The sequence below is a fragment of the Branchiostoma floridae genome, chromosome 3, assembly GCF_000003815.2.
Source record: "Branchiostoma floridae strain S238N-H82 chromosome 3, Bfl_VNyyK, whole genome shotgun sequence".
Taxonomy (NCBI): Eukaryota; Metazoa; Chordata; class Leptocardii; order Amphioxiformes; family Branchiostomatidae; genus Branchiostoma; species Branchiostoma floridae.
In genome coordinates this window covers 23,007,958-23,020,792 of record NC_049981.1, presented here as the reverse complement: position 1 = coordinate 23,020,792, position 12,835 = coordinate 23,007,958, and the positions used below count along the sequence as shown (strand labels likewise).

Below are 12,835 nucleotides of genomic sequence, written 5' to 3'. Positions count from 1 at the left end.
CCCCATGTTTAGTTTATTGTGTATGAATCTTTTAATAATTAGGACAATAGGGTGGAAAACAAGCCCTGACTTCCTTCTCACCGCATATGTCAACTTTATGGCACCCTGACGTCATCAGGCTTTGATGTCTGTTAAATTTGAGACTAGTAATATATAGCATAGGCACTTCGGTGTAAACTGAAGGAGTTTGGTTGAAGTTGTATGTTTAGTTTATTGTGTATGATTTTATTAATTAGGTCAATAGGGTGGAAAATCCTTCACGACTTCTTTCTAACCGCATATGTCAACTTTATGGTACTCTGACGTCATCAAGCCTTGATGTCTGCTAAATTTGGGACTAGTAATATGTAGCATAGGTGCTCCGGTGTAAACAGAAGGAGTTTGGTTGAAGTTGTATGTTTAGTTTATAGGACAATAGAGTGGAAAACCCGCCCTGACTTTCCTTCTGACCGCATATGTTAACTTTATGGCACCCTGACGTCATCATGCTTTGCTGTCTGTTGAATTTGTCACATGGACAACGTAGCGGATACACTTCGGTTAGAACAGAAGGAGTTTGGTCGAAGTTGTATGTTTAGTTTATTGTTTAATTGGGTCAATAGAATGGCAAACTCGCCCCATCTTTCTCCCGATCGCATATGTCATCTTAATGGCAACGCTGTGATGTCTGTTAAATCTGTGCGTCACTTTAATCTTAGTTGCCCGCTCTCTAATACTGATTATCACTTAGGCCCGCTGTGGCTCGTTAATCAAATCATGTAAAATTTTATTGGTTTTGTGAAAACGTAGGGTTTTTCAAGACCCTATTTGCGTTTCTGCTAGTGATTTGGCGGTAGTTCATGAGATTGTCGCTAGGTTTTGGTTTCTAATGTCTAATTTGCACTTTATAGATGAAATGTTACTTTCTAATATCATCTATATGTGAATTCACATTTCATGAGCTGTTACAGAAGATTTGAAGCAATGTCCGATATGCACTGAGTGCCATGGACGCTTTGGGGCGAATTTAGGAAATTTCAGTTCCTTCGAATCGGTATCTGAATAAGTAGCTATGTTCGGTCTTATCACGAATCGGCGGCTGAATCGGCGGCTACGAAAGGGCGGATGAATAGGCGGCCAACTTCAGCTTGGTCAATAACTTAACCTGTCCCGCCCCCTGTAGGTACAAGGCACGCTCCAATAGCGATCTTCAACAACACGCTAAAGAACGTGATCACAAACCATTCCGATGTGACTTCTGTGGCTTTGAGACAGCTTATTCTGTATACCAAACTACAAAGTCCCATGCAAGAAAGATCTTGAACCTTGGGTCACGTTCATCAATCAAGAGAAGCAACACAAGTTCAGAATCTACTCGAAGAGGGGAAATAAACGAAGCTGCACTAGTGCAGGGGGCACCTTCTGGAACAGCTGATCCGGAACCAATGCTGAGAGCAACCACTGGGGCAAAGAGGATGGGTGATGCCGGAGCAGGGAAACCCCGTGATAGCCAAGAATTGCAGGACGCAGTGAGAGTTGGTGCGCGACCGAGCATGACTGAAAGCCAGAATCCAGGCTCCTGGGATGCAGCGGGCTCAAGCTCCATTGAAGTTGCGATGAGGAGACAAGACCAAGAAACCAAGTTTGGGCCGAGTACACCTCTCAAGAGAAACAAAACAGGAGAGGAAACAACCCAAAAAGACGTCACGATGAACGTGGCACCTACATCTGGGAATACAAGAGCCGCAGAAGCAACAACTACCAAGACAGTGCCATCCCCGAATTTCGCAACACCCAAGTCAGGAACTGAAACTGGTGCTTGTCCAGGGTCAAGCGTTACGACAGGGATGCCAAGCCCCCAAAGAGCTGGTAACAACAACTTGACCTGCCCCTGTGGATACAAAGCACGCTTCAAGAGTCATCTTCAACAACATGCAGAACAAAGTGGGCACAAACCGTTCCAATGTGACAAGTGCAACCATAAGACAAACTATTATCAAGCCCTAGTGAAGCATAAAATGGCCCATTATTTTTCAGGCAGAGATTGTAAGTACTATCAGTGAACGTGGTCACTCAACCAGTTCTTCTATCACAAAAATACCTCAGTGTTGTCCTGAGGTAAATCTAAGGGAAAATCACAACCAAGGCGGATTCTATGGTACTGCATCAGATACTTTTACCGATTTATTCTTTTAATGATAGATATTAGCTCTTAAAAAAGTGGTACATGGTATAGAATTTGGCCGCCTTGAAGCTTTTTGGAACTGCGGGGGCCTTTTTGCCTGGGATTTTGGAAGATGATAAGAAGGGATTGATTCTTATTTTTCATGACTTTTGGCATCTCATGAGTAGTTGGAGTAAAGATTGATATAACCAGAGGCTTATAAAACAAGTCATGCCCAAACTTACCAGTGCAACTAATGTGTGTGTGTGTGTGTGTGTGTGTGTGTGTGCGTGAGTGAGTGTGTGTGTGTGTGTGTGTGTGTGTGTGTGTGTGTGCTCTGATTATCATTCATTACTGTTGGCAATATTACCAGCGTTGAGTGCCTTCACATCATATAGTTATGTGTTTTATACGATTTTTCATACACTGTAATCCCCGATCAAATGTTGTTTGTAGTAATGGGAGATATATGTCATAGTATATTTGATGATATGGTAACGCTATGTAATATCCATACATTTTTGGTTCATCTTTTTGGTTAAGAAAAAGTATTTTCTAACATCGCCTCACTTTCTATTTCCATTTCAATTCTTGAGTGCGGTTTCATATTCTGGCATGTGTATATAGATATCAAAACAAGCAACATGCATGGATAAAGAAAATATACAGGTACCTTTAATTAAAAAACTCTAAATATTTCATAAGGCTATGAGGTCTCCTATATGGCCTTGTATTTGTGAGAGAGATTGATTTGTGTTGTGAAGCTTGATGAATCATAGTTTTATATATGTGAATGCTCTAAATGTATTTTGATTGTGCAAAGCTTATAAAATGTGTAATGATAGAGAAAAGAGAATCAGAATGCACTGCTAACTACGGGGAAGGAAAATCCTGCACTGAAACCCAGGGACGACAACCCTGCACAAAAAATCCAGAGGGATAAAACACCCCTGTCAGAAATTAGTCATTGGAGCAAACCCTACATGAAATAGGAATGGCCCTTAACAATACGTATTGTGTAAATTTGTGCTGTTACGTTTTGTACAAGTGAATTCCTTTTTGTAAGTAATTCTTTAAAAAGTCTTCTATTCTAGTTCTGCACACCCTACTGTCGTCATGGCCTAATTAGGATTTCATGAGAGTCTCAATATATGTTAACACGAATCCATATTGTTATGGGGCATGAAAGCACCTAGCTTGATAAGATATTGTTCAGAGATAAGGTAAGTAAACGCGTTTTGAAATGTGCTTGCTGTGATGAAGTGTTTGCTATTAAACAAAAAAATGATACAATCTGGTGTCGTCAATTATCATGCGCAATTTGAAACGCTATTTGAGGTGTTGTTTCTATAGGTAGCCCTAAACAGTCCACAGTTTTATAAGATGTTGTGATCACCTTTAAAGTAACCGATACTGTATAGATATGGCTGTCTTAAGTTAAAGCACGGGAATGTCAATCTTCATGCCCATGTAAGCCAAAAGCCAGGCATTCTTACCCAACACAACATTCCTACCCAACACACAAACTATATAGATTTGCTCAGTTCACCAGTTTAACGCCAACAAGCAATTATCCAACTATCTAGCACTGGATAGGATTTTTTTCCAAAGTGATATCCAGTTAACAATGCATGAGTAGTTGATATTTGACGTATCTTGGATATCGAACCTTCATCTACATTTCACCGGTTTTGTACAGAACAACATCAACAAACAAACAAACCAACAAAGCATGGCAAGTCGTTCACAAAAATCCGCCCGTAAGTAAGTTTTTACAACCAACTATGCAACAAAGAAACGACATTAATAAGTCACCTGAGATCAAAGGCAAAATGAAACTTAAGATACTTCATCGACGGACTTATCGTAAAGATCAGTTGTTGACAGCAGAAAACTGGCTTGTCTGCGCGGTAGTCAACTGATCTATCTTTTGAATCAGAACTAAAAAGTAAAAGCAAACATATAGCATCAGACAATCAACAGACCAATTTCCTCTGCAACAGGGTGTGTCGAAAACACTGCGTGGTTGTCATTTCACGCAGTTGTAGCGCCTGGTACGGACAGTTTTTGAAACATTAAGAAATAACGTTTCTACGTCGATGAAACTGTTAACTTGCAAGTATCGGTGAGCGCGAAACCGAACATGTCGGCGTGGGTCTACATAATGCTCGCATTCGGCTGCGTCATTTCAACAGGTAAGTTAAGGCGGTATATCACTTCACTTGGGGCAATGGTGCGGCATTGCGGGGGTCGAAAGATACTCAACGAATTTTAGAGAATCATTTTTACGTTTTGTGCATTTCATTGTCTATTACGCAATATCTGAATTATAAAGAAATCGGCGAAAACAACACAACAGTGCCGCATTGAACGAACCCCGCAGTGCCGCACCGGTGCCAAATGCAGTGAGATACCACCTTTAACAAGGGTACTGAAATTTTCTTTTGCACAATTATCTCTCACCTGCTTTCGTCTCGATACCTATCAATCATCTGCCTCAGAGCTTCTGACTGGAGAGCTGCTTCTCGAAACACATTACTGGTTGAATAAGAGGAAACTCTAAAATATCCTATGCTCTACCAACCTGATGAAGTCGTTTTCGGAAGGCTTTGTAAAAAGTATATAAGGTAGCGCTACCAAATATCGATTTGTTCAAACTTCTATTTTTCTTACCTTAAAAGAAGCACAAAGCTCAAAGCCAAATGCCAAACCCATGGGAAGAAATATCAGCTCTAATCTACAAAGAACAGTGCATGTCTGTGACTTTTTCTTCCCTGTGGTAACGCTATGAGAGCATGGTTTATACTGGGGTCTGTAGTGAAGAATTGTGCCAGGTTAATCAATTGTCGTTCACTTGAGTCTCCTTCTAGTGTATCAAATTTACACGTCTACAAAGTAAACACGGTGGACAAAACGAGTGGACAATTGCAAGTTACAGCGAAAAGTCAGTGCGATTTAGAAAAAGGGAACGAAATACGTAGGGTCAAATTCCTTATAAATTACATGTATGCGTGATATCCACAGGGCACTTGCTGTAACGAATTTTAGATGTTAATTTCATTTTCACAACAATCAAACCAACGTGCTAAACAGCTTTACCGTACTATGACTGGGCAATATACCAAAACCAAATTTTTTTAAAAATCATCTCCGCCGTGGGTAGTTATTTTCGGGGTGAGGCTTGATCTGTACATCACATGATATATACGTATGTTTAAGTCACTCCTTCTCATTGAAATGTAAAAAAATGGCAATTTTTTAAAAATGGCAATTTTTTGTTCGAAAAATAATTCGGCTTGTTTTTAAGCGAAACCTACCTGATTGTTTAGGAAAATTCCTCTTTTAACCATAGCCAAAAATGGCAACTCATTCTTTTCTTACCCATTGACTATGCATTACAGGACAGGTAACAAATGTTACCGGTAACGGCAATTTCTAGTCTTATACGTGGATGATATAACCGTGGCAACCACCATACTCATGGTGGTAACGTTTGTTACCGAATTTGGCGGCAGGCATAAACCACCTCACGCAGCCTCTAAGATCAGTGATGGGAGCGATCTGACGTGATCGGTCAGAGGCCCTTGGTAGCTGGTTTCACCTGTCGAACAATTCTGGGAACTGAATTGTTACATTTTGGGCTGCTATTTGAATTCTTCGTGTCTTCTCAGGCGACAGCCAATTTTTAGGGGAAGAAATCCCACCAGTAGCTGTAATGATTGTGGTAAAACGAAGGGACCAGTACAGTGATGTTGTGTATAATTTGCTCCATATCAAGTCGTCCAGGCAGGCGACAGCATTTTTTACATTTCAGTGAGAACGAGCCAAGTGTCCAATATCCTTTGGCTAAATCTCATTCCTAATGTTGCTTTCTTTCAGGTTCCACTTCAAAAGATGAACCATGTGAAGCGGCGGCGCAGGCCACAAAAACCTACACGTTTGTCGGCAGACCACAGTTCAACAGCCCCCTCTACCGGGATCAAAGCACTCTGCAGTCTAAGACTGATCTCCAGACCAAGGCCATGGATACAACAGGTAAATGTTTCCCTTATTCCTGCGGCAACCTTTTTACACAGATAGACAAGTAGATGTTGCAGCTGCCCAAAATCTGTTGAAATTGTTTCAATATCTAACATGCATTGGCATAATACCGGCCGTAAGACTTATACCGGCCGATCAAAAATAATGGAATTTAAAGAGATCTACACATGCAACAATAGTTATTTCTGAGGTATGCACACTTCAGACATCTAGGTGTCCAATACATCATTTACAAAGCATCGATTACAATGCATTCGAAGACAACAAGGCGAAAAGTTTTCAGTATCTTTTTCGGGACAGGCAGCTCGTCGTGGGACGAACACACCGTCACATTCATTGCCAGATTTGTAGATCAGAATTACACATGCTCACGGCACAAGACGAACATGATTCAACAGCAATCTTGAATTTCTGTTGGTGACCTACAACTCATGTAAAGTGTGAAGAACCGTTGCATAATAGCCCGGATCTACGACTGAATGGGCAAAATTGAACGTACGCAGCCATTTTCCCGCCATTTTTATATCTACGCTAGCAGTAAAGTGTTACCACGTCACAGCGGTTGTGACGGACAAAAGTTAAATGAAAATTCTTGACAGTATACGTCCGTTTTCTCATTACATTTTGTATGCTCATGCAGGTTTATGTTTTATGCATTTACTAACATAAAAGGAAGGAACATGGAGGATGTATAAAGGTACATAGCGACAGTTAATTGTGCCTCCGGCCGGTATTTTTACCCCCTCCCAACCACGCGCCCGTTCGCCGTGTAATTCCGCGGCGTGTTACAATTACGATATTAGGCTTTTAGCAGGACAAGAGTGGCAGAAAAGTTACACAGAAGAAGTGTCAAGGGTAACCTAAAACAGCAACATGTAACTGGAGAAAATGATACGTTGACAATTTGTCAAATCAGTATGGCTAGAGAAATCGTCGTAAACGTGCCGGTATTATGATAATAGATGTTAAAGTCTTGTTGACACTAAAACCCCTTCCTCTTTGGAATACTTATTTGTTGCTTGTATTTTCTAGCTAATTCTACTTTCCTTCATGTTCAGGATCACCTGGATTACAGAAGACCACCGCTACGTTTGCGAACACGCCATGGCCATTGTTCAGCAGCCCCTTCTACCAGGATCAAAGTACTCTACAGCCTAAGACTGGTCTGAGGACTAAAGCCATGGATAAAACAGGTTGATGTTTTCTCTTCTTCTTGCGGCAACCTTGCCCTTTTGTCGCAGCTCATTACAGAGAGCTTAGGTAGTAAATATTGCAGCTGTTTGTTTGTTTTGTATTGTATTGTTTTAACACGTATTCTCTTGAAACTATATAAATCCCTTCTTACATGGTTTGCTTATATCTGGCTAAGTTTAGTTTAATTCATGTTCAGGATTATCTGAATTAGAAAAGACCACCGCTACGTTTGCCAAGATGCCACAGTTCAGCAGCCCCCTCTACCGGGATCAAACAACTCCACAGCCCGAGACTGATCAGGGGACTAAGGCCATGGATAAAACAGGTTGATGCTCTGTTTTCTCTTACTCTTACATATTGTTATGTCATCCTGGTTCAGTATGTCGGACTAGTAGATTCCAACATCCTGTCAAGTTATCAACCAATTTTTTTGAAAGCAAGAGCAAGTTAAGATCAAGGCAATCCACTCAGATATAGTCCATAGAAAAGCTCTATTAATACAATGTAAGGAGCCTCTCTGACCAATGAGATATTCATCAAAACCCTGTAAGTCCACTCTTGCTTCAGAAGTTAGTCTGTAATGGTTGTATCATCATCATCAGTCACTGTGTTCTGCATCTATAGTCTGGAAAGTCCTATAGCTGCATTCAGTCTTTCTTCATCCTTTTCCATTGTGCTTTGCATCCTGCAAGCTTCCTTAGCTCCTGGAGTTTCTTTGCTGTTGTAGGCCTCTGTGCATATTTGTTGTATATTTGTTTTTATTTGCATTCCTTTGAGCATGCCGGTGGAGTAACCAATTTTATGGTTTTCGCAGCCAGCTTCTCTTGTATTCGTCTCTTTTTATTTGTAAAGTTGAATAGATACAATATATCTACCCCCCTCTCTTTCCAGCAGGATATCCTGGTTACACAGAGCATGATGGAGCCCACTACAAGGTGGTTAACCAAGCTTTGGCGTACAATGATGCTAAGAGGACCTGTGATGCAGATGGAGGCCATCTTGCCGATATCAAAACCCAGGAGCTGCAGTACTTCCTCATCGACAAGTTAGTGGACGCAGACAGAGCTTACTGGATCGGGCTGAGGAAAACTTCTGAATCAGTAAGTGTTCCACCTGATGTTGGCAATGTCTGTTGGCAGAAATTTTCATAGGAAAAGACTCCCCCAGTCCACAAGCTAGTATAATGGCTAGGAACCATTTTTGTTGTCAAGACCATCTTTACGTGAATTATAAGTTACTTCCACTGGCATTTTCAATTTGCTCTCTTTTGGTATGTTTAGTTCCCGTCATTTCCCCCCTTTCTTTAAAATCGTCTCTCAACTTTTTGCCACAATTTTAATTTGATATCTAGTCTTATAGTTGGAAAAACATTTGATAAGTGATCGTACTTTGTCCACATCAAACACACCATTGTCAATGTACAGTTCTACACCAATGCCATTGGTGTAGAACTGTACATTGACAATGGTGTGTTATACGATACATGTAGTAGCTGATTATTAGGGCGCTAAGGCCATGTTGACTTGATTACATGGATGACATCTCTGGGAACCTCAACACTGATGTGAGTGTACGAATAAAAAAAGTTTCTCTCTAAAATGTTGTCTTCAGTGGTCAGGAAGGCTAAATAAAACACACAGAGTATGGTATACCGAAGAATAGATTTTTTTCATTTTTTATCTTCTTCTTCGACTTTGGAATTAATGAGATTTTTTTCTCAGTTTATGGCATATATGTGCTAATTCTTTTAAACTTTGTACAATTCACAGTTTGGTCAACGACATTTGTTGGGGGAAACGGATGAAAACTAATGCGCGCGTGGATGTCATCCATATTATCAAATCAAAATGGCCTGAAAAAGTGCTCAATTACCTTCCACTATTGAAAATTAGGGTGAGTGGCAGTGGTCTGATGGAACCTTGCTGAGTAGTTGCAGCTTCACCAACTGGGCACCAGGAAAGCCCAACAAGAAGAAAGCACGCTGCGGACTACTCAAGGTACAGCAGGGGGGTACAGGTGTCAGCTGGCGTGACAGGAGCTGTTCTGCGGGGCACAGGAGCTTCATCTGTCAAATCGGTGAATATTCTGTTGTGACTTTATAAGTTTCCTTATTAACTACATTTGTATGTCTTAATGTTTCCTAGTGTTGCCTGAATACTTAAAATCTACTACTGTAACACTAATCTTCTGACTCATACACCTCAAGAGCAGGTCAACGTGCATTTGCATACAGAGGAGCAGCAAATTCAAATACTTGATTAGGACATGAACATCAAACTGTTGAAATTCAAACATCACCAAAATGTACAATTTCATTTTTTCCAACTTAATTTGACGGAGGTTTGGACTCTACAAACTCTTGTTTCCAATCTTTTAGATGCTCCAACTCCGTGGTCAGCACAAAGTTCCTAACCTGCTGATGACTGTATAATACTGTTTTTTTCTCTCTTCATCTACCTCACTTCTCAGAACCAGTTGCAGCAGCAGAATGTAAGGAGGGAAATGGGGCCTCCTACCAGGGAACAGTCGCTGTGACCAAAACAGGCAGAAAGTGTCAGCACTGGAGCAGTCAGACACCTCATCAGCACATCTACACCAATCTGGTGCACAACTACTGCCGGAACCCAGACGGGGAATACGAAGTTTGGTGTTTCACCACTGATCCTGGCACAATATGGGAGTATTGTGACGTACCAACATGTGGCAAGGCCACACTGACTTAAAGATTTGATGGGTGACATCCGCGCGCGCATTACTTTTTGCCTACTGTAAAAAAAATCCTCTCCACGCAAGTCCAGAACTTGCCGCATTGCCACATAAAAGCAAGATATGTCGGTTTGTGTAATACTCGTTATGCACTACCACAAAATGTGATTATTATGTCAGACTGCTATATATGAGTATTCTCATCATCATATATCATTCATAATAATAGTGCTTGGAGCCATATATACCAGGTCTCCTAATAGCGTACTTCTTTGGTAGTTCTTGTAAATATATCAAATATCGATTACTTCAGTTACATCATATAAAACTGCTAGGATGAACAGGACAGCCTACATATGCCTCCTACAAATAAGTCTTGTTACTTCGTTTGAGACATGTACACTGTGTTCTGTGGTTCAATTCGAATTACCAGCTTTGTAGGCCTGTGGTTTTACATTAGTCTTGGGGTCTTCAGAGGATATCATCCATAAAATTAAGTCAGTGTGGATTAAGGTCTGAACCTGTAAGCTTTTGAAAGAGTGATAGTGTTTGCACCATGCATAACATATTACATTTATGATTTCAACTTAGCAATCTAGTAATCAAGGCATTTGCAGCTTAGATACAGATGAACAATAAACTTGAAATTCAACCAAATTCATCCGAAATGTACATTTTCATTTTTCAAACTTCATGAATCATAAGAATTGGGTTCGAGTTCCACAAACTCTTGCTTCTGCTCTTTTAGAGCCCCCAGCAGCATGTTCCTAACCTGCACGTGTGATTCTGCGGTGCGAAATATGTCAGTAGCTTGAGGAATGAGTACGAGTCCATTCTATATGGCTATTTGAGTTTTGTTTCTTTATTTCCATGGTAGTAACATTATACAGATGACATCTCTACAACAGTTTCCATGCAGTGACGGAATAATTCAACTTTTAATTCTCCTGGATACATACTGTCATCGTGTCGAGAGACAAAATGCATCTCTTCAAAAATCATAAATATTCTGTACACGTATGTACATTTTCTTGGAAAATTTCCGACTGGTCTTAATAATACACAAATCAACAACAGTACAAATACTGTCCCTTGTGTACATACATGTCCTAACTACTGATGTGTAATGTACAGCTGTTGTTACAATACAGTTGGACAAGCAGCATTCTGTTACATCATGATACAGTCCTGTCTCTGATCACAAAAGTCGGAAACCTCAGCTTTATAACATCAAGGAAAAGTACATTAAACTTGTGCAGTTCACTCCAGACTTCTGTACACTTTCTTTCCACATCTGTAAATGGAGTCTGGGAGGGGAAAGCTAAAACGGCCTCCCCCTTGAGGTGCTGGCCAAAACGCCTTATTTATATATTATCTCATTGCACAAGTGGCCAAGGCCATGCTTTGTTGTTTCTACGATATAGCTCTCCAAATATGCTAATTCATGATAATGTATGACAACTCATGCACGTAAAATGCTAAACTTGGTAAAACAACAACTAAGGCATCCATCTACACACACTTCCATTGACATTCTACAAAACCTTTTAAAAAAATACTGAGGACATGAAATGCACCTGAAATGCTGGTTTCACAAAACTCTGTCAGGCACAAATTCCAACACCAGAACAAACAATAGCAACGTTTTAACTGACAGAGACATCCAATTAATCATTCCTGCCAAATACATTTTATACATCAAAACAATAAGCCAGAGATCATACAATGTTGACAAGACATTCCAAAATTTCAAACATCAAAAAAATATCTATACATCACGCTGTGTTGTGATCAAAGACAAGCAATATGCACACAATAGAGATAGTAATAGTGTGGGGACTTATAGTTTAGTGTACTGAACTTAGAGATACTGCCATGTGCACATCAGTTCAACACAACTAGTCAGTAATACTGGCTGTAAACCTTGCCTTAATTCACCTTAATGCACAGCGATTCACTACAAGCACCTTTGCCTTTGCAAGACTTATTTGACATAAACTTAACCACTGGTTTGACATAATCTGCAGTTCTGTACAAAGCTGCAAGAGATTGCCGTAGATGGTTTTGTTGGATGTTTGTGTATTAGAAGGCGGTTCCTCTTCAGGAGCCCTGCAGTTCAGTACAACGCTGGTAGGGGGTGCCGTAACCGGTCTAGTTGGATGTTGTGACGGGAAGTGGTGCCTCTTTAGGGCCCTGCAATTCTGTACAATGCTGACAGGGGGTGCTGTAACAGGTTTAGTTGGATGTTGTTGTGACAGAGGGTGGTGCTTCTTGGGGAGCCAGTATGGGGATAGGCGTCCCCTGGATGACTTCAGGGTTCAGTACGATGGGCACGGCAGGGGGCTGGCCGTCCGTGGGGTTGGGCTTCCCGGGGGAGTACACTGCGGGGAGGGGGGGCTGCAGGATGAAGGTGGGGAGGGGCGGGGTGTTTTCATCTTCTGTGGGCGGAGTCTCCGTTTGTGGAGAGTCTGAAAGTCAACATAAGAGGAAACTTTGTAAGGTATCATTGGCAAGCTTGTCTCTTCGACTCTAGACTACACCATCACCATGTTCTATGTAACGTTAGACCCTTAGATACCATGTGAATCCATCAGACCTTCTACAACAGCTCCACCGTACAGAAATGGTAGGAACTGCACTCACCCAACAGTTTCCTTACTGCATACTCAAAGTGGATGCATAAACACATTTCATAGAGCAAACGGTGAAGGCAAGTGCATCATAACGTCCTGGGCCGGAATGACTAGTGAG

The 12,835-nt window shown here is 41.0% G+C and overlaps 2 protein-coding genes across 2 annotated transcripts in view; one reads left to right on the top strand and one right to left on the bottom strand.

The window, feature by feature from the left end:
* The first annotated feature begins 5,872 nt into the window (after positions 1 to 5,872).
* LOC118412403 (C-type mannose receptor 2-like) lies at positions 5,873 to 11,193 on the top strand. Its single transcript, XM_035815243.1, has 6 exons — positions 5,873 to 6,178; positions 7,243 to 7,377; positions 7,575 to 7,703; positions 8,273 to 8,478; positions 9,271 to 9,454; positions 9,848 to 11,193. The coding sequence occupies exons 1-6, from the start codon at positions 6,166 to 6,168 to the stop codon at positions 10,099 to 10,101; spliced, it is 921 nt and encodes a 306-aa protein (XP_035671136.1). The 5' UTR covers positions 5,873 to 6,165; the 3' UTR covers positions 10,102 to 11,193.
* The window catches only part of LOC118411753 (Golgi-specific brefeldin A-resistance guanine nucleotide exchange factor 1-like), a 50,508-nt gene continuing 48,597 nt past the window's right edge, over positions 10,925 to 12,835 (bottom strand). The window contains exon 40 of the mRNA XM_035814237.1: positions 10,925 to 12,552. Within this exon, the coding sequence (XP_035670130.1) occupies positions 12,320 to 12,552 (233 nt within the window). The 3' untranslated portion in view covers positions 10,925 to 12,319. The remainder of the gene's footprint in view (positions 12,553 to 12,835) is intronic.